The sequence below is a fragment of the Callospermophilus lateralis genome, chromosome 5 (genome assembly GCF_048772815.1).
Source record: "Callospermophilus lateralis isolate mCalLat2 chromosome 5, mCalLat2.hap1, whole genome shotgun sequence".
Classification (NCBI taxonomy): domain Eukaryota; kingdom Metazoa; phylum Chordata; class Mammalia; order Rodentia; family Sciuridae; genus Callospermophilus; species Callospermophilus lateralis.
Genome location: NC_135309.1, coordinates 76,618,865 through 76,639,740, shown reverse-complemented (window position 1 = coordinate 76,639,740; position 20,876 = coordinate 76,618,865). Strand labels below are relative to the sequence as shown.

The 20,876-nt window shown below is 31.1% G+C and overlaps 1 protein-coding gene across 1 annotated transcript in view; it reads left to right on the top strand.

Moving 5' to 3' along the window:
• The window catches only part of Wdr36 (WD repeat domain 36), a 34,291-nt gene extending 15,097 nt beyond the window's left edge, over positions 1-19,194 (top strand). The window contains exons 13-23 of the mRNA XM_076856932.2: positions 511-625; positions 822-987; positions 1,186-1,294; positions 3,303-3,382; positions 8,766-8,873; positions 10,281-10,378; positions 10,784-10,929; positions 12,157-12,276; positions 13,072-13,153; positions 14,636-14,823; positions 15,841-19,194. Of these exons, the coding sequence (XP_076713047.1) occupies positions 511-625; positions 822-987; positions 1,186-1,294; positions 3,303-3,382; positions 8,766-8,873; positions 10,281-10,378; positions 10,784-10,929; positions 12,157-12,276; positions 13,072-13,153; positions 14,636-14,823; positions 15,841-15,990 (1,362 nt within the window). The 3' untranslated portion in view covers positions 15,991-19,194. The remainder of the gene's footprint in view (positions 1-510; positions 626-821; positions 988-1,185; positions 1,295-3,302; positions 3,383-8,765; positions 8,874-10,280; positions 10,379-10,783; positions 10,930-12,156; positions 12,277-13,071; positions 13,154-14,635; positions 14,824-15,840) is intronic.
• The last annotated feature ends 1,682 nt before the right edge of the window (positions 19,195-20,876 follow it).

Here is a 20,876-nt window from a genome sequence, read left to right as displayed (position 1 = left end):
CTTTTCCTGCCATACTCCTTCACTCAAAGGAATTCCTCACTTTTCCTGCTATACTCCTTCATTCAAAGGAAATCAGTGGAGTAGCTAAAGGGAACTTTATTTTAATTTAAGTAGTAGGCTTTAATTGTTTAGAAAAATTTATGTGCACGAAACATTTTATGTCATGCTATAGAAATATGTCTTCACTTGCATAGTGGCATTTGTCACTTTTATCTGTAAGAAAAGTAATAAATCAATTCGCTTTTCATGTTTTTTTTTTAAATAAAATTATTGGTAGATTTGACTTTGGAAGCTATGAAGCACAATACAATATTATTTTCTTTTTTTTTTTTTTAAATATTTTTTAGTTGTAATTGAACACAATATCTCTATTTTATTTATTTATGTGGTACTGAGGATTGAATGCACAGCTTCTCACGTGCAAGGCAAGCACTCTACCTCTGAGCCACAACCCCAGCCCTAAAATATTATTTTCTTTGTTATTTGCCTTTGTGTTTTTCCTCTGTAAAGGCAGTAGATATTACTTCTTGTGGAAACTTCGCTGTGATTGGTCTTTCATCAGGAAGTGTAGATGTGTATAATATGCAGTCCGGGATACATCGGGGAAGTTTTGGCAAGGATCAAGGTATTGAATTTTCTTTCTTTTTTTTTTTTCTTTTAAGTAAGTTTTTGATGAGCTATCCCAACTTCATTTGGCAGATTAATTTCAAGATTTTTCAAGAATATAAGTAGTGGAAATCTAGATATTTGAAAAGAATTATTTGTATTGTTCCAGTAGACACTACCAATTCTGATTTCTTTTTTTCTTGTCTACTTAAAAGCTCATAAGGGATCTATTAGAGGTGTTGCAGTGGATGGATTAAATCAGTTGACAGTTACAGCTGGTAGTGAAGGATTACTCAAATTTTGGAACTTTAAAAACAAAAACTTAATCCATTCTATGAGCCTTGATTCATCTCCAAATATGATGCTGCTACATAGGGACAGGTAAACATTTCCTTTTAATGATAATGGACTTGCTTTTTAATGTTTTTGGTAAAAGTTCATAAGTACAGATTTGTCATATGGGGAAAATCAGACTGTTTTAATAAAGAACAACATATGGTTTAATTTAATCAAAGGCATATTTGACTAATACAAGATTCCAGAGTTTTGTTTGCTTAACTGGTGCATTTATCTTGCTAGTGGCATTCTGGGACTTGCCTTGGATGACTTCTCCATTAGTGTTCTGGACATAGAAACTAGGAAGATTATGAGAGAGTTTTCCGGACACCAAGGCCAAATAAATGACATGGTAAAACAAACCTTAGCTGTTTAAACAACTTTTTCTTTCTTTCTTTTTCTTTCTTTTTTTAACTCCAGGTTAAAAATGTTCACAAAATTAAATCTGATATCTTTTAATAGCCTTAAGCTTATCATATTAAGAGATTTTATAAATAGATAATTTGCTGGTGAGTTTTCAAGGAGATTTTAAAGGAAAACTTACAATTGAAAGAATTAAAATTTTTCAGGAAATTGATGCTATCAGAGTAATTTATCCTTTTCTCTTTAAATCTGTGTAAGACATTTTATTTTGGAAAATGAATGCTCCATTGATACGTATCATGTTTGACTTAATATAAAAGTAGGCTTAGAGAACGCATTTCTGTTTTTCTTTTTACACAATAAGTTAATAGTAGCCTTTTATATCTGTTTTATTGTAGTTTATTATAATTTCTAGAGTTTATATGAAGAGTCTAATTAATAAAAATGTAGTTAAGTTTGCCATTATATTCTTTAGTGGGATGTTTGATATCATAAGAACTAAACTACTTTTAAAAGCATGTTTCAATTAAAAGATAAACCTTAAAATAAATTTGTCATTGAGGACTATGTTAAGTATATGTTGTTATTCGGGATCAGTTGCAAATGCAGTAATTTACTTGAAAAGAGAAAAAATTAAAATAAAATCCTAACTACTGAGTGACAAACCCATCAGCTTCATTTACTTATGAGTCTAACATCAAAAATCAGAATTACAATGCTTACTCCTTTCCTTAATATTAAAAGAAAGAAATTGGTTAAGAAAAAAATATGTTCTGCAACTAGGAGATTGGCAAAATTACTCAAAACAGAATTTGTTTTGACAGCATCTGTAGAAACAAGGGTGGAAGTGGTGTAATTATGATGAAATGACATTTTTTAAAACATCTGTCAGTATTAACTTGTTCTTCCTATTTCTTTTCTTAAATTTTACTTTATCCTAATGTGTCTAGAATTTCTCCTTCTCAGTAATAAGTTATTCCTGATCATGTAAAATTGTGAGCATTTATAATATGACCTTCTGAGAGTTATTTTTTACTATGATCTACTATCTGCACCATCTCTCTATAAATTGAGCTATTTATGCCCTGAGGTTTGAGTTTCCATGATATTGCTGCAGTCTGATGAACAAAATTAGCATTCAGCTTATTTCAGTATCATTTGCTAATATGAATGATCATAATCCCTTTGTTGTGTTTAGACCCCTTGATGAATTATGCACTACCATTATAAATGTTAAACTTTTTTTCCTTTGGGATCCTTCACATCTGATCTAAAACTCAGAACTTCCATACTGCAGGCGGGAATGGTTATTATTTATTATTTTTATAGCTAGAAAAGATAACTTCTTTAAGGTGGCATAAATAGTCCATTATTTTTAAAATTTTTCCAATTGTAGTTTTGAATTATATTTTAGAAATAAAGCATCATGAAGGGAGAAAAAGTGAGTTTTTAGTAGAGCTGCAGATAAAAGCAGAAGGACTTTAGTAATATTTTAAGAAAATTTTTATTCTTTACTTTTAATTTGTGGTGATACGGATTCTTAGCCAGACAGACTAATATATAGACTTTTCAAGGAAATAAGAGTTTTTGTTGCTTTCAGAAATACTTTTGTAACTGAAATTAGAGTAGCAAAATACTTCTTATTAAATATTCTACCAATAACATTTTTAATATGATTTATCTTCAGAATTTGTTAATTATCTATAAACAAGTAGAAGATTGTGGTATGAAAATTGGGCTGATGCTCTTAATCTTTTAAACTTTTTGTAGTTAATTTGAAAACTTAATCCTTATAAATTTCAGATCAATTTATATAGAAGTAATATTTTCTTTTATGTAAAATAAGGCAGCCTGAATTTTACTTATTTATTTTTTCATGAAACCTGAATTTTTTCAAGTCTTGTATTTTTCAAGGAGTTAAATACATATTCATATATCCATGCATACAAATATATATTTTATATGTATATAAAATATTATTTTTGTTTTATTTCAAGGCTTTCAGTCCTGATGGTCGTTGGTTAATAAGTGCTGCAATGGATTGCTCTGTTAGGACTTGGGACCTTCCATCTGGTTGGTGAGTTTGCTTTTAAATTCTTCAGATGATTCCTTGGTCATTGTCTTAGCATGTGACTATTATCTGTAGTTAATGGATCATGTGGGTTCTTTTAACATGAATGTATTTAGGTATTTTTCTAGCATAACTATATTTTATTCTTGGAGTATTTTGAATCTTAAAACAGCAGGAAGTTGAAGCATCATGAAAAATTATTGAAAAAAAATACACATCTCTCCTAAAATGTTCTTCTGCAACATAGATCTATAGAAATGAGTTGTATGAATCTTAAGACAGCACATTTATTCTTCTTAATACCCCAAAATAGAGCTCAGACTTTAGGACTGCAAACTTTCTGGGTGTGTTTTCGGTTTTTTTATTTTTTATTTTTTTTTCATATTGAATTTAATTAAAAGGTCAAATCCCTAGCTTTCCTCTTTATGCTATATCTTCTCAAAGCATAGTAGTATCAGAAATCTGTTTCATGGAGTGAAACTTAAAACGAATCCAGCACTTTCTCAGGAACTAGATAACTTCATATGTGAAAGTAGTTTGACCTTTAAAAGGGAAAAACCCTGATGTTCTCACTTCCCTTCAAGTTTTTTTTGTAGGCATGAAGCATACCTACCTATTCAGCATATATACTATATTTAGAATAAGCACAGCTAAAGTGTCACTAGTGGGTCAAACTCTAATGACTAGGGACTTTTGTCCACAGGTGTGAACCTCTTTTACTTAAAATAGAGTAAAGCATAATCTAATTTCTGCTTCAGCAAAAGTAGGTATTTCCTAAATTTAAAACTTACTTTTTATTGGTCCTGGGATTGAATCTAGGACTTTCACATTCTAGTCAAGCCCTCTACCACTTCTACCACTGATCTGTGTACCCAACCCTTTTGATTCTTTATTTTGAGACAGAGTGTCACTGAGTTGCTGAGGCTGATTTTAAATTTGCCATCCTCCTGCCTTAGCCTCCCAGCTTACTGACATAACAGGTATGTGCCACCACACCTAGCTGTAAAAACCTTGTTTTTGAAGACACTAATAGAAATATTGGTAGTATGATGCTTCTTGGCCTTTTATTATTTTCTAAAATGAACATTATATAATTTGAATTAAAGTTAGAAAGTTGTACAAATAATAGAATTGACATAATGTGCTTACTATTTTCCTTTTTAATAATATTGGTTCACATTAGGTGGGAGAAATAGGTTAATGTTCAGTAAGACTAAATTGGCAAAATATTTTTTTAAGTGGCAAGTTTATCTTTGGAATGAAAGAATTAGGATCTGAAAGTAGCATTCAAAGCCTCCAAACTTTGACTCAGCATTAACCTTTTTGCTGTATTTTTATTACAGAAAGGAGTTGAAAAGATTTAAGCTTGAAAAATTACCTCTAGATAGGGAATAGGGGTGGAAGGGAAAGGGAGGGAGAAGAGGATGGTGAAAGGAGACCTTCATCACTATACAAAAATACATGTATGAAGATGTGAATTTGATGTCAACACACCTTATATATAATCAGAGATATGATAAATTATGATATAATGGTATATTACGAATTGTAATGCAAAAATAAATAAAATTTTTTTTTTTAGAGAATTTTTTAATATTTATTTATCTTAGTTCTTGGCGGACACAACATCTTTGTATGTGCTGCTGAGGATCGAACCCAGGCCGCACGCTTGCCAGGCGAGCGCACTACCGCTTGAGCCACATCCCCAGCCCCAAATAAATATTTTTTTAAAAAAAGATTTAAGCTTGATAGGCTTACAACTCTTATTTTTAGGTGAACACAAGCCATTTTAGATTAATACAGAGGCATGAATACAACTGAGTACAGCACAAGAACAAGAAATGAGCCACATAGGGTTGTTCAAAGAAAATATAATAAAATCTACTGTTATTGCATATATGTACATTTTTACTGAAGAATAATAAGTAGTTCTTCGGTAAAAATTTGAAGTGCAGTAATGAAACATGTTGACAAACAATATCAAACAACTAATGCTGCTTAACTGCAACTAAACTAAAATTTGTCATGTGCTGCTATGCACATTAAATGCCTTTATTTTCTCATTCTAATAAACACGGATATTATTATTGTTATACTGTTTTCTTCTGTACAAGTGGGAGAATGAAGGTTCAGGGAGAAATTAAGTGATTGGTGAGTAGTGATTTAGTTTGTAAATGGCAGAGCAAAAAAGCAGAGGAGAATTTTAGTTTAGCCAATTAGTTTAGCAACTGCTCAGTGGTTTCATATTCTAAGGATGCATTGATTTTCTTGCTGTGGAAGACAAATAATTAAAAAAGCAAGAATTAATATTTTTATCATACAACCTTAGGTAACTATTGAGTGTCTTTGATTCCCCTCTCTTTGGTCTTTCCTATATTTAAAAATTTTTTTTTTACTTATACATGGTCATAATAACTTTATTTTGCGAGGCAAGTGCTCTGTCACTGAGCCATAATCCCAGTCCCCTTCCTGGCTCTATGATAAGCAATTTCATCAGTTGTATAGCATGCTAAATATTTACAGAATGGTTATATTTGTTATTTAACCTAAAAGGTGAAGCAGTCCATCTATCGAAACTATCAAGTAAAGTTTTGGAGGTAGTAACATAGACGTACACACAACTGGAATTGTGATCTAAAATTGCATAGTTATTGAATGGTTTACCATAAATTATTTTAAGGACTGAAATTTGTTTTTGTTTTTAAAATTCTCTAAAACAAAATTTAATATTTTTTAACCCCTGAAGTTACATTGTCATTTACCTACCTACATGCCACCACTTTTTATTTCTGCTTGTTTTTAATTTATTGGAAATTCAGGTTGAACTCTTTGGAGGAAGATAAATACATAAAATTAAATACTTTTATAATTAAATTTAGCATTTATTCTCACTTCTCCCCCATCCTTATTTTCTGAGGAGTATAAGCTTGAGAAAAATTGGAATAAAACATTGTTTTGCAATTGTCACTGAGGCAAAATTACCTCTCTCTGCTGCTCCTTAAGGATTCCTGTGGAAGGGTATTCCATTACTTTGGAGATAGACTATGTGGACACTATCAATTTTTCCAGAATAATAATCAGAAATAACTTACTTAAGGTTATCTGTATATGCAGGGCTCTGATCTTGAAAATCTGATTCCTCAGAATAGGAATGTTATTAATGTTCTTTCAGAAAATAATTATACCTGCAACTTTTCATTTTGTGGGATTCTCAGGAGACCATACAGTAGTTTCAGCTCTGGGATAAAGCCTGCACACCTAGGTTTTATGAACAAGATGACAGTGTAAAATATGGTGCATATATAGAAGCTGCCACCTCAGTTGGGAATTTTACATAAAGGAAGATCAGTCTACCTGCAGTCTACAACTATAAAAATGAAGTTACACAAAGAAATTGTCCCCCTAAAATATTATACTGTCAAGTAAAGTATGTTTGCTCAATATTAATTCTTTTCTTAGCAGACACATAGATTCTAAACATGTTAGGAAGTTTCACCCCTCACATACTTAAATTTTTGCTGAACAAGAATGTTAAAGACAAGGAAAAATTATAAGATCTGAAACTGCTATATTTTAATTTTCATTTACATACATTGAGATAATATCTTCTGCTCGGCGTTGTCTGGATTAAAAGAATTAACATAAATAACAGTCTCTGGCTTGCAATACAGTGTTTAGCAAAAATTTCCTTTCCCCACCTTCCCTGATTCCCAAGAAAAGCCATTCAGAGTGGCCTTGAGCAGAAATCAAACAGATTGTTTCTCCCCTGTACCCCATACTTGAGAAATGACAATAGTTTCAGCAACTTGAGAGATTTTACCATATGTAAGTCACTTAATATCTCCACTGGAGAGCCTTTATTTACATTTGAATCTTTCATAGTGTTTCTGAATCACCAGTGTAGACATATCTTGTTTGTGTGTATGTATGTTATCCCATTGTTTGATGTACCCTAATTTTCTATAGTTACTTTACTGAAGTTAATGTGGTTGAGAATGTAGACTGGTTGCAAATCCTGACTTAATTTCTTTCTTTTATCCTGTCAAGCTTTGAAATCTTATTGGGCCTCAGTTTTCTTAGGATGGAACTGCCTTATGGGGCTACAAGAATTAGTCAGTATAGTCAAGTGCTGAGGATACTTCCTAGCCCAGAACACTAACAAAAAAATCAAAAACAAAGTTAACTGCTTTATGTTGTTCTTATAGTTTGTATTTTTTGATGTAGATTCTGAACTTTAGTCATTTGATTTTTATCTTTCCATGGATAGTGTATTGTGTTTAGTAAATAAAGTGGTTTTAAAACAGCTGTGTTTAAAGCCAGTATACTCTTCCTAAAGGTATTCCTGCTCATAACCATCCTAAGGAGTCTTCCTAGCAGGTTGGGAATGAGTGCAGGTCTTTCTCTTTGCTTCTAGTGAGATCTTTTTTGTTAAATGATTACTACCATAATTCACTGATATTCCTGTTCTGTGTTCTGATGGCAAATATTCTTATGAAAGTGAAGATTGTACCATTGTGTGCTCAAAAATATCAGTGACTTTCTATCAGCTATAATATAAAAACAAATTCAGATGTTTGATGTTCAAGATTCTGTATGCTTCCACCCAACTGTACTACTCACTATACTGAAGTACTTTTTTTTGTTGCCTTCCACATTTCCCTCAGCGAGGAAATGCTTTTTCTACATTCAGCATCCTTTGAAATCCTGGTCGTTCATAAGACTCAGCTCAAACATTGTGTTCTCTCTGAAGACTCTTCTAAAAGAGTCTCCTACCTGGGTGTGGTCACTCCCCTTTCCTTTTCAACTTTTAAAACCCCTTTAGCACTTTAAAGCTGCAGGACTAGTTTCTATAAGCTGCTTTATGTTTAATCTCTGAAGACTGAAGGTTCGTACTTTTTCATATATAGCACTGCTACCTATTTGGAAAACGGGTAGAATTGCTCAAAAGTTTTTCTGTCATTATTCTCTTATTATTTACTGCCATTTTGTTGCCTTAGCCTTTTATTGTTCGCTGGAGTAAAAAAAAAAAAAAAAAAAAAAAAAGATACAGGAGAGTACTGATAATAGATTTATTTTCAATGTGTAATGTCTTTAAAATTGTACTTAAGTCAATATAACAAAATTTGGTGTTAGAAAAATAGAGCATTTTTTCCTGTATTCCCCCTAAAGTTAATTAGTCTAATAAGTAGTTTTGAGTCTTTCTCATTAAGAGATGATTTTCACATAGTAACTTAGTTAACAGAACTGTATGTGTGATGACTTTCTGGTGGTAGGTAATTAAATTTTTTTTCTGAATCTCATTTTTTATTCTTTGAGCAAAAATAATTTTTGTGCATTATATCTTTTTTAGTAAAGCTTAAGTACTTTAACATCTTAATTCTTCTTGCAGCCTTGTAGACTGTTTTTTGTTGGATGCAGCTCCTCTCAATGTTACTATGTCCCCTACTGGAGACTTTCTAGCCACTTCCCACGTGGACCACCTTGGAATTTATTTATGGTGAGTTTTTTCATACAGTACTGTTTTAGGAGTAGGAGAAGAAAAAGGATAACAGTGATATTGTCAGAATCATGGTTATTAAGTTGCCATTTAGTTGTGTTTGTTTTTTTAATACGTGGAAATGTCAATACACTGATAACTCACTATAAATTTTATGACTGATTCAACATTTGCTTGATAATTTTAACAGCTTTCCTCAAGTGCATATTCTAAATTATATGATCATATTTGGCTTTTTTTTTTTTTTGCAGAAAGGGTAAATGGATTTAAAAGGTTAGAAAAGGAATTTAAAAGGTTAGAAAAGTAAAGTTTCCACCCAAGCCCTCACCCTCTTTCTAGTATCCCACTATGGCTGTATGACTTTAACTAATCCCTTCTGAACATTACCTACTTTATCTATAAAATAAGGCATAATGCTTTCTAATATTGATTCTAGTAGGAAGACTCTACTAACCTTGTAAAGATGATTTATGGTGATCTTCAAATTCTAAGATTGAACTTTAGACTGTGATTATTCTAGATCCCCTGGGTCTAGAAAAGTGTAATCTTTGTCTTGAGTTCATATATCTAATTCTTTTAACTCTTATTCTTGGGGAAGAGGAAAAAATTGATTCCTTTTCTAATTCTAGTTACGTGATGTTATTACATTTTTAAGATAAAAAGGTAAATTTGATATGGAATGGAAATAGATTTTGGCCATCTTAATAAACAAAATTATTATTTCCCAGAATCAATGAAGCTTCAACCATTAAAATAAAAGGATAATAGTAGCTATGATACCTGCCATAGGAGAATGAACTTTTTTATATAGAACTGATATTAATTAATGTTAATTCAGGACCTGAGAATCTAAATTTTTTACTTCTCATTTGAGGTTCATAATATGTGAGTAGAAGAATCTGTTCCTGCTTTGGGATAGATGTCAATATTTTGGTTACAAATCTATGGCTTACCTGCCAGGTCAAGTAGCAGAAACATGGCCACTTAAAGTGCACCACTCTAGAAAAGGGAAATCTATGACTTTTCAGCAGCACCGAGAATTTGGTCAGCATATTCCGTCTCTGAGTCCATCTTTCCTTTTATAATTTCCTTAAATGAAGTTGATATTTATTAAAATAATATTATGGAGGTTATTTTACCTTATGAAAGTACTATCTACTTCTGATCTCTTTTAAATGTGTTTTTGTACTACTTTAAAAATAGAGATTCTGTTAATTTCTTATACAGTATTTTTTTGTGATGGCATCTTTGACCTAAATGAATGCATTTTTAATCTTTAAGGTCTTTTCTTAACTAGTTGGTGATTGTAGTCTGTGGCCCAATTCAAGATGTAGATTATTAGCAGATATTGACATTTCTGTGAAGAAACATCACTTTTAAAATATTGTTTCTGTTTTGATTTCTCAGGTCTAATATTTCCCTGTATTCAGTTGTCTCATTACGGCCACTTCCTACAGATTATGTTCCTTCAGTAGTGATGCTTCCTGGTACTTGTCAAACCCAAGGTAACCACAAAATAGCAAAGTAATTTTGATATTATTTTAAATCTAGTTTAAGGGCTGTTGCTATAGAAGGCAGAGTGCAATACATTTAATCAAAGTTTTTAAACTGTGATATGAAATATTTTAAATGACTAAAATTTATGCAAAATATAATACATATAGTATCTATAGATACTAAATAAAATGCTAGTTAAAAGCATTTTAGTTCTTATGACGTGAGTTGTAGTTAATATGAGAAAATAAGGAAAGGGGATAGCAAAGGAAATAAATGAAAAGAGTTTACAAGGCTATATTAATTGAACGTGTTACAGAATATAAATGGATTTGGAATGATTAAATTTGGTTTTTATGATAAAATTCTCATTTCACATTAATTTCTTTTACCTTAAAAATATGTATTTTTTAAAGATATAGATATAACAGAAGAAAATGTAGAACCAAGTGATGAAATGATAGAGTATGATTCACCAGAACAGTTGAATGAACATTTGGTGACTCTCTCACTTCTCCCTGAATCACGGTGGAAGAACCTTCTTAATCTTGATGTTATTAAGGTAATGTTATAATACATTTAATATTGAGCTTCAAGCACACATTCCACAGGTAGGGCTTCTGTTTGTTTGCTTGTTTGCAGAATTAACTTCCCCTACATTGAAGGCATTAGGAAGAGAGCAGTTAACATAGCAAAAGTAATGCCACTTAATTGAATGCCATTTTATCTATTCTGATTATCCCAAAGTAATCAACATTGATAGTCCTCTGTAGATGTTTGGATGCGGCCTAAATATAATCTATAATCTACAGAGCTATTGGAAGTTGAATTTTTTTTTTTTTAAATCTAGTCTAATAAATTACTTTCTAAGCTTCTAAAATGAGAGGGGAAAAAATTGCTACTATAATTTGTGTATCTACTGATACGTGTTTGGAGGCAAAAAAATTTCACTAATTTTTTAAGCTTTTTAATTAAGCATCTGTCATCCCATAACCTACTTTGTTAACTATAAAAAATTTTTTAGAGCTTTTATGTCAGGGTCACAAACATAAATTAACATGACATAGGTACTAGATAATGTACTGAGACTACAGCAGTTACAGTAAACTGAGGCTCTGTGTCCTTGAGGAATTTAAAATTTCACATGAAAAATGATTATCTGTGGTATATGTTAGTGAAGTGTATTTTTATGGCCCCTAATTGTAAGTAGCAAAAGCAATTGAAAAAAACAGAATAGAGTAGAAAATTCCAAGTTATCTTCTGATGGTACAAGTATTGTTTTGTGAAACTTGATTCAATTATGTATGTGTACACACATATACACCATTACTAAGCTTATGTGTGTAGTAAGGCACAACATGAGCTGTGATAAAAAGTTTTAGGAATACTGATTCAGATACCTATCACAAAATGTAGTAATTATTCTAATAATTTAATATCAAGGAACACTGCTACAGGTATCTATAATTTAGAAAAGCCCAGGTTAAGAGTAGCTGTGGTTACGTGACCAATGTAATTCCATATCATATACCACAGAAATGGGAAATTATACTCCATGTACATACAATACTTGTCAAAATACATTCTACTGTCATGTGTAACTAAAAAGAACAAATGAAAAAAAAAGAATAGCTGAGGTATTGGTCAAATGGATTTTAGCATTCTAATCTGAAAAAGTTCATCTTTTTTACTTTTTTATATTTGTGTTTAAATTGATTTGGAATTAAATATTAGAATCTGTTGGCAGGATAATAGCTTACTAGTCTTTTTCTCATTTTCTCTTAATCAGAAAAAGAATAAACCAAAGGAACCACCCAGAGTACCCAAATCAGCACCATTTTTTATTCCAACTGTCCCTGGCCTTGTACCCAGATATGCTACACCTGAACAAAATAATGATCCCCAGCAGGTAAACACCAAATTGAAACATAATAAGTATATGGGAGACTTCATCTCACCCCAGTCAGAGTGGCAAGAATATAAACAACAGTAAATGTTGGCAAGGATGTTGGGGAAAAGATACACTTATACATTGCTGGTGGGAATGCAAATTGGTGCAACCATTAAGGAAGGAGGTATGGAGGAGATTCTTCAGAAAATTTGGAATGGAATCATCATTTGACCCAGCTTCCCACTCCTTGAGAGAGAGGGAATATTACCCTTAAAGAAGAATGAAATTATGGCATTTGCCAGTAAATGGGTAGAGCTGGATAATATCCTGCTAAGCAAAATAAGCTGATCCCCCAAATCCAAAGGCCAAATGTTTTCTCTGATATGTAGATGCTAATTCACAATAAGGGGTGGGGGGCTAAGGAAGAATAGAGTTACTTTAGGTAGAGGGGAGTGAAGGAAGTAGGGAGGGAATGGGGGTAAAAATGTTAGTGGTATGAATCAGACATTATTACCCTATGTACATATATAACTATAGGACCGATGGGATTCTACATCATGTACAACCAGAAGAATGAGAAATTATACTCCATCTGTAGATGATGTATCAAAGTGCATTCCATTATCATGTATAACTAATTAGAACAAATTTTTTAAAATATGGGGAGTATATGTTTGCATATATTTTGTATCATTCTTTATCAAGATTCAGTTTTGCAAATACAGAGTAAATTATTGATAGTTTGTAATTACCAACATTAATTTTTGGTGATACCTACGTTCTTTGAATAATGTGTGTTTGTTTTTGTTTAAGTCTAAAGTTGTAAATCTTGGGATCTTGGCTCAAAAGTCAGATTTCTGCTTGAAACTTGAAGAAGGACTGGTAAACAATACGTGTAAGTTAAACTATAAAATATTTTAACAAGTATCTGCAGCTTATATTATGTGACAAAAAATTGAAGGAAATATTAAATTCCTAAAAGAAAGTAGCTAAAAGGATATAGTAAAAACTAAAAGGATTGAAATTTTAGTTCTAATCTGAACTGATTTACCTTTTAAATTATATTAAATGAGTCACACTAAACTCAGGTGATATTGACATTGCAAAAATCCATGGAAAACCCCACATACTTTCTTCATGAAAATTTAGATTTTCTGGACTGAGGTTGTGGCTCAGTGATGGGGGTGCTTAAAGGTACATTGACAACTAAAAGAAAATAATTGAAAAAAAATGATTTTCTGTTTTTTTTTTTTTTTCAATTTGGAGAAGGATAAATTTTGACAACTTTTATAATGAGGATCTTGGTGTGTATCAAATATAACGATTTTGTTGTAGGTAATTTTCAAGCTTTTTGTTTTTATTTATATATTTGATTTGGAATGCCATTTTCAGTACAACAGAGACTTGTCTTAAGTAATTTTATATTTCCATATTATCTTATAGAAATTTTATAATGTATAGAGTTAAATGTGCTAATATATTTAAAATTTGAAGGTGATAGTCTATAGCTAATACTAATGAAACTATTAACTGTAAGCAATTGTAAAGATCATAAGTAGTCTCCTGAAACATTTGATCTATCCTGTTGGTTTATGATCCTAATGCTTTTGTTTTTATGAAATCCACATGGGCAAAAGTGAAAAGATGCCCTTGAAAAACTTGTGTTTTGGGGTGACAAACAACAAAAACACTATTATTCAAAATATACTGCGTGACATAAAAATAATATTTTTTATAGCCTTTTGTCTTTGGTGGTGTTTCAAAAAGCTAAAAGCAGTCATTGCCATTACAGTATCAAATCTCATATAAAATGGTTTGTTGAGTATATTTTTGTAGAGTGCACATGAAACAATTATGAAGTAGGTTTGAAGGATCAGAAGAAGGCCTGGCACCTTTCCCTTCTTATATATTTTTGTATTGTTACTATTTCTTTGTTATCATGTACTTTTACAATTTTATAATAATAAAATGGAGAAAGCAAAAAAATCTCTACCTTATCTTATACCCAGTGGTAATTATTGTTAATAGTTTGTTATGTACCTTGATAGTCTTCATGTGTTAGAATTTGTTCTAATTGATTTGTGAGCACCTTGAAGTGTGTGTCATGAAGCATTAGATTTTATTTAAGAGCAGGAAAGAAAGTTTAAATTACTATAAATTCAGAAAATTTAGTGCTTTCAATATTTTTATTGTATTGATTTTGTTATTTTTGCTGATTTTCACTTATTGGGAGTTTATTCTACTGCTTAACATAAAAAAATTAACACTCAAAATTTCTGATGCCATTTAAATATATCTCGTGTGGGGTATGAAAGAAAAACTGTAGCTTCTTAGTAAATGTAGGTAATAATGGGATTCCTTTTAAAATTTAACACAGATGAAGCCGCTCTCAGCCTTCTGAAAGAAATGGGCCCATCAGGAATTGAAACAGAGCTAAGGAACTTGTCTCCTGACTGTGGTGGATCTATAGAAGTCATGCAGAGTTTCTTGAAAATGATCGAGATGATGTTGGACAGAAAGCGTGATTTTGAGTTAACCCAGGCATACCTTGCATTGTTTCTAAAAGTAAGTCTAATATTTTCCACCTTCCTTCCTTAGCAGTATTATCTAGTAGAGCTTTCTGCAAAGCTGGGAATGCTATACATTCACACTGTCCTATCTGATAGCCATTTGCCTTCTGTGGTTGTTCAGTATAGAAAATATGACCAGTATGACTTAGAAGACTGAATTTTTAATTTTTTAGAGTTTAAATAGTCACATGTGGCTAGGGACTACTGCACTGAAGTAGTTGGACCACACAGTTTGGTAATCTTTACTTTTTATTATAATTTTATTACAATTTTGACTCTACCTTTTAATTTTCCTATGTCATCATTTGATCCAATGTACTAAACCATTAACTTTTTCTAAGTAGTTATATCTTATGTTTTTCTTGATCATAAAGAAAAAGTCAGATTTTATATTTGTTTTTTCTACTGCTGAAATCAAAATATTCACCTCTATTATAGTCGAAGGAGTTTCAAGTGATTTGACACAACAGTTGCTTTTATGATTAATAGAATAGAGAGAATAGAAAGCTTGTGTTTTGAAGGACTTCTTTAATAGTCTAATGCACTGAAAGATAGATGATGCTCATTTTTAGTAATACATGATTTTTTATCTGTCTCATTAATTATATAAAACTTATTTTCACTTGATCTAATTATTTTAAAATTATTAAAAAGCTAGACAGTAACATAGAGGGTTGAACAATAGAAGTGCCACAGATTATATTTGTATATTTTTCCACATTTACCAAGTTTAGTTAGAGTTAGTGTTAGAAATAGGACTTTGGTTCAGGACTTTTGTTTGATGAACAACGATGACCACTTCAGTTCTGCTGAGGGAGTGACAGTCCATCAAGGAAGTCATGATTTAGAAAAAAATAATGAACAAGCGGGAAATCAGAGAGAATAATAAACCAGCATTTAAAGGAAAAAATTAGATAGTATTTCCTTGGGCTCCTTGGTAGGAAAAAAAAAATCCAAATCAGGTAAAATTTTAATTTTCTTAAATAAAATATCTTATCATTTTTCTTTTCAGTTACACCTTAAAATGCTTCCTACAGAACCAGTACTCCTAGAAGAAATGACAAAGTTGTCATCACAAGTGGAAGAAAGCTGGATTCATTTACAGTCACTCTTCAATCAAAGCATGTGTGTTTTAAATTATATCAAAAGTGCTTTGTTATAAAAAAAAAACCTTAAGTGATTAAAGAAAGCCAAGATTTTTATTAGATGGGTTCAGTGTGAAAAAAGTGCAGCACTACATGAATAGTAAATAATTCAATACTTTAAATGCTAAATACTTTCTTGAAATAAAATTTCCCCTACTTTTGTTTGGAAAACCTTAAGAATTAGATAACTTACTTTGAGTTCCTTCATTTTAGGTACTTTTATGGCTTTTTGAATTGTTGTTATCAGCATGTGTTTTTTAATATGTTACATATAAGAGATACTACATATTTAGTGTGAAGTACTGAATTAAGTTAAAGATGTCAGTTGTAAGGGATCTGTAATATAGTTATAAAAATGCCCTTATGAAGAAAAAAGGAGTGTTTCTTTCCTTGATAGTTTTTGATGAAATCATGGCTCTTATTGCTGGAAGGCATTTTGGACATCATCTAGTACTGCCTTCATATGTGGTTGAAGAAGAATCAGTATAAGGTCACTGGGATCTCAGTGATGAATCTGAATTTCTAATACAGGTCTTAGTGCTTTTTCCACTGTCAATCATGAAGGAACTTTTTCTTGAATCAGAAGTATGATGGGTACTTGCCCAAGGCAAATTGTTATAGAAAAAGATTGAATGGATACCCATAATAGGAAAGGGGAATTCCAATTTCTATTGAAGGTTGTCCTTAAAAGAGATTTTCCTTCTTTCCGGATGACTTGCTTTATTTGGGAAGAAACTACTGACTCTTCTTTTCTGTCTCAACTATTGCAAAACCTGGAAGATCTGGCAGTTTTCTCTTTCCTCATCATTTTCCTTTTTATGTTTCAGTACTTGAGCAATACATAAGTTAAAAATAAGCAGTTCTTAAAATTAAAAGCACAGTGTTCTAAAAAACTGCTTTTATTTAGTACACTCAAAAGTAGTGTCATTCCTAAAATGCAGCTGGTTAGATTTAGACACCAATAACATTCTTGTTAAATATTAGAGTTTGTATTACAGACTAATCTCCTCCCAAAAAAGCAGTCCTTAAAAGGAATTGACTAAGAAGGAATTTAATGTTAAAGTGTTTTTATTTAATAATGTAGAATTAGTAAATTAGGGAAGTAAGTTTGTGTTCAGTTTTGGTTATCTTTTAAAAACATATATCAATTTGTTAAAGCCATTAACTGAAATGTTAATAATGATTTAAGTTCTGCCTTTAAAAACTGACCTGAGTGGCTGGGGCTATAGCTCAGTGGTAGAGCACTTGCCTGCCTAGCCTGAGGTACTGGGTTCAATTCTCTGCATCACATTAAAAATAAATAAAGTTATTGTGTCTATCTACAACTAAAAACTATATTTAAAAAAAAAATCTAAAAACTTTCCTGAATATGATTTCCCCTGTTGTCAACATAATTATTGTAGAAATATGGCAAAAATACAGTATGCAGTTGTATACCTTGTAAAGATTATAAATAGCTAAAACAAATGATAATAACTATCAACAGAAATCATTTTTTTTAACAAATCATGAACTGAATTTTTTTATATTTTCAAATGAGAGTATTGAGTTGAATGTGTTATTTTTATTGGAGATATCTTTAGGTAGTATTACCCACATTAGTTTGGCAGGTTACCTTCCAGAAACTTTTCTATGCATTTACCATCAAAGAGGGAGGGGAAAAGAATATAAAGTATAATTTTGTATATATTTTTTAAAAATCAATCTGTATATTGCTGTATCTTTAAATTAAACATAATAAGTGACTGTATTGTAATTTTAAAAATGTCAGACACATCTTTTTTGACAAATCTTCAATCTCTGTATATAACCATAGGAAATAAAATGTATAGTTTTGGTTTTTTACATAAAGATTTTTACATCATTCTGCAACTTGATTTTACCACTTGTTTTTTATTTTAGTACATTCTCATTGAACTGATCTTTATTTTGCATCATGTCCCATAATCTGTTTGGCCTAAAATGGACACTTAAGTAGTCCTCCCTTCTAATTCTAAACAGAGCTGGAGTGAACATCATCTTATGTGAGTCTTTATGTGCATGTAATAATTTCTCTGTAGTAATTGCTTAAAATTCGAATTGCTGGGCCAGAGGATAAGCATTTTTAATTTAAAGAGATACTTCCATCCAGTTGGCTTCCAAAATGACTATCATGTTTACAATTCCCCTCAGCTAAGAATGAGCAGCTACTTCCCCTTCTCATGGAACTCTTTAAATCTTTATAATTTTTATTAACCTAATGAGTGAAAAAAATTATTTTAATTCAGATGAGCATCTTTTCATGTTTGTTTTAGACCATATTTTTTGGTGAGTTATCTCTTCTCATTTTTTTATTGAACAATTTGTCTTTTTATCTCATGGATTTGGTTAATTTTTATAAAACTTAGATATTTATCTATGTCTGTTTCCAATGTTTTTTCCCAGTTGACTGCTTGTCTTTAACCTTTCTTAACATTTCTTTTTTTAAATTTTATTTTAAAGATAGGAGAGAGAGAGAGATTTAATATTTATATTTCAGTTTTTGGTGGTCACATCTTTATTTTTATGTGGTGCTGAGGATCGAACCCAGTGCCATGCGCATACCGGGTGAGCGAGTTACCGCTTGAGCCACATCCCCAGCCCAGCATTTCTTTTTTTAATAGAGATTTTATATTTTTATATAGCCAAATTGATCAATTTTGTCTTATTCTAAGACATTAATCATATTTTTTTTATCTTTTTTATATTTGTTCATTTTGCAGTTGTATTTTCTCCTGCAGTGTGCATCTGTGTGAGTTGTTAATGTCTAGATCTTTATCTGTAATTGGTTTGTGTGACTAAAGGTATAGACATGCCTTAATTCAAATGTCTTCAAAATAATTTATTGAAAAATTAATTCTTTTGTCTCTGATTCTGCTTCATTAAATGTACTAAAATCTTTTATTGAGCTATTTTATATTTCTAATAAATGTATTACTTTGATGATAGTTGTGGTATGGTTTCAGATTTAGTGGGGTAGAGCCCTAATGTTTTTCAAAAATTTTTTGGCTACTGGTGAGCATATTTTCTTGAAGTTCTTATTTGGATTGTATTATATTAATAGGATTGATTTATAGAAAACCATAATACTGAGTGTTTTTTGTTAAGCACACTGTTTTTCTTCATTAAATCAAATTACTTGTGGGCAAGCATTTCTTGGTTTCATAGATTTTTAAAATATAGATTTTTTTGACAAATTTATTTCTGGGGTTTTTATTTTTGTTGTATTGAAATCTCTTTTTTTAATATATTTTAGAAATGGTTATTGCTATTATAAAAGCATTTTGATTTTTATATGGCTATCTATTGTGACACTGCCAAATTCTTTTAAGAGTCTGTGGATGTATTCTTAACTTAGAAAATCGAAGAGAATCCCATTCTATGATTGCTGAGATTTTATTTTTTATCAATTATTCATAGTTCATATAGTTGTTTAGAATCAGGATTGCTTTAGCTGGATCTGGCACAAAATGTCAAATACTGATAAACAGCAGAAGTTTTTGTTTTGTTACTGACTTCAGGGGAAATGCTTGTAAATGTTCTTTCATGAAGGATGATGTGTGCTCTGAGTTTCTTGTAGATATCCTTTGTTAAATTCTAATTCTGTTTCTAACTTGCTGCTCTAAAAATTTAAACTATAGGTATGTGTAGAGTTTTGTCAAGTGATTTTTTTCAGCTTATCTCGAAGGATCAAGATCTTTAATTGGTGTAATATCATGAATTTTAATCACGTATTTCCTATATTGAATCATGTTTAATTCCTGGGATAGTACTATTTCTAATTAAGATATAACTGTCCATTTTTCCATTTCTTAGAATTTTATCTATCTTTGATTTTTTTTAAATTTTCTACTCAAAGTGGGAAAAGCCCTGCCTAGAGTCTTTATTACATCATCATTTTTTCTATTTGATTTTTTCTGTTTACTTACTATTGAGTTTGTTATCTTTTCTCAAGATAATATTGATTTATGTTTTCCTTGCCAATCACAAGATTTACTGAACTTTCCAATATATAGTGTAAATTTATATATAGGTTTATGCCTTTTTTTATTAATTGCTGCTTACAAGTGAAGGAAGCCCAACTCATACATAATAGTGTTTGCAAAATCTAGCAATAAAATTGGCTTCACCTGTTGCTAGATTGACAGGTTCCTTGGAAATCAGTTTCTCCAGTTCCCCTTTTTGCTCTCCTCATTATTAACTAACTGCTCAATCAAGATTTATTGAGAACCTACTATGTTCTAGAATTTCTTATTAGTACTGGAAATGTATCCATGATCAGAACTTGAGGTAAGGTAGCTCCCAACAGTTCTGAATTTACATATTCTTCTGAAACTAACTAGAAAGGAGTTCTCTTTAAACAAGTTCTAAACAGATTTCAGTGTGCCTACTTAAACTTTGAACCTATCACTGTGGCCAGAGAGATTCGGTGCTTTATTAGCTGGGTTTGGTCACATGTGGAACTCTGAAAAAGAGATGGAAACAACCACGCAGAGCCACTTGAGTTGAGAAGGTAGAATAACTATCCATGGAAATGGGTTCTGTGAGTAGATGATGGGGAGAGGCAGGCAGAATTGCAAAAATTGCTCTGTCTAAAGATACATTTCTTCCTGGAGAAAGTTTTATATGGAGATCTGGGGAAGCATTTTTAAAACTGTGTGTGTACTTACAAGTTCTATATATTCATTAAATAAAAGCACTGTGAGTAGAATATTTGAAATACATACTTTTTTGTTTCGAGGAACTAAATTAGCATTGTCAAATCAGAGTACACCAAAATCCAAGACATTGAGAAAATTTTACTGGTGTGACTGGATTTTTAAATTACATTTTATATCATCTTATTTAGGACTCTTGATTGTAAATTATAGAAAATTTTAGTGTT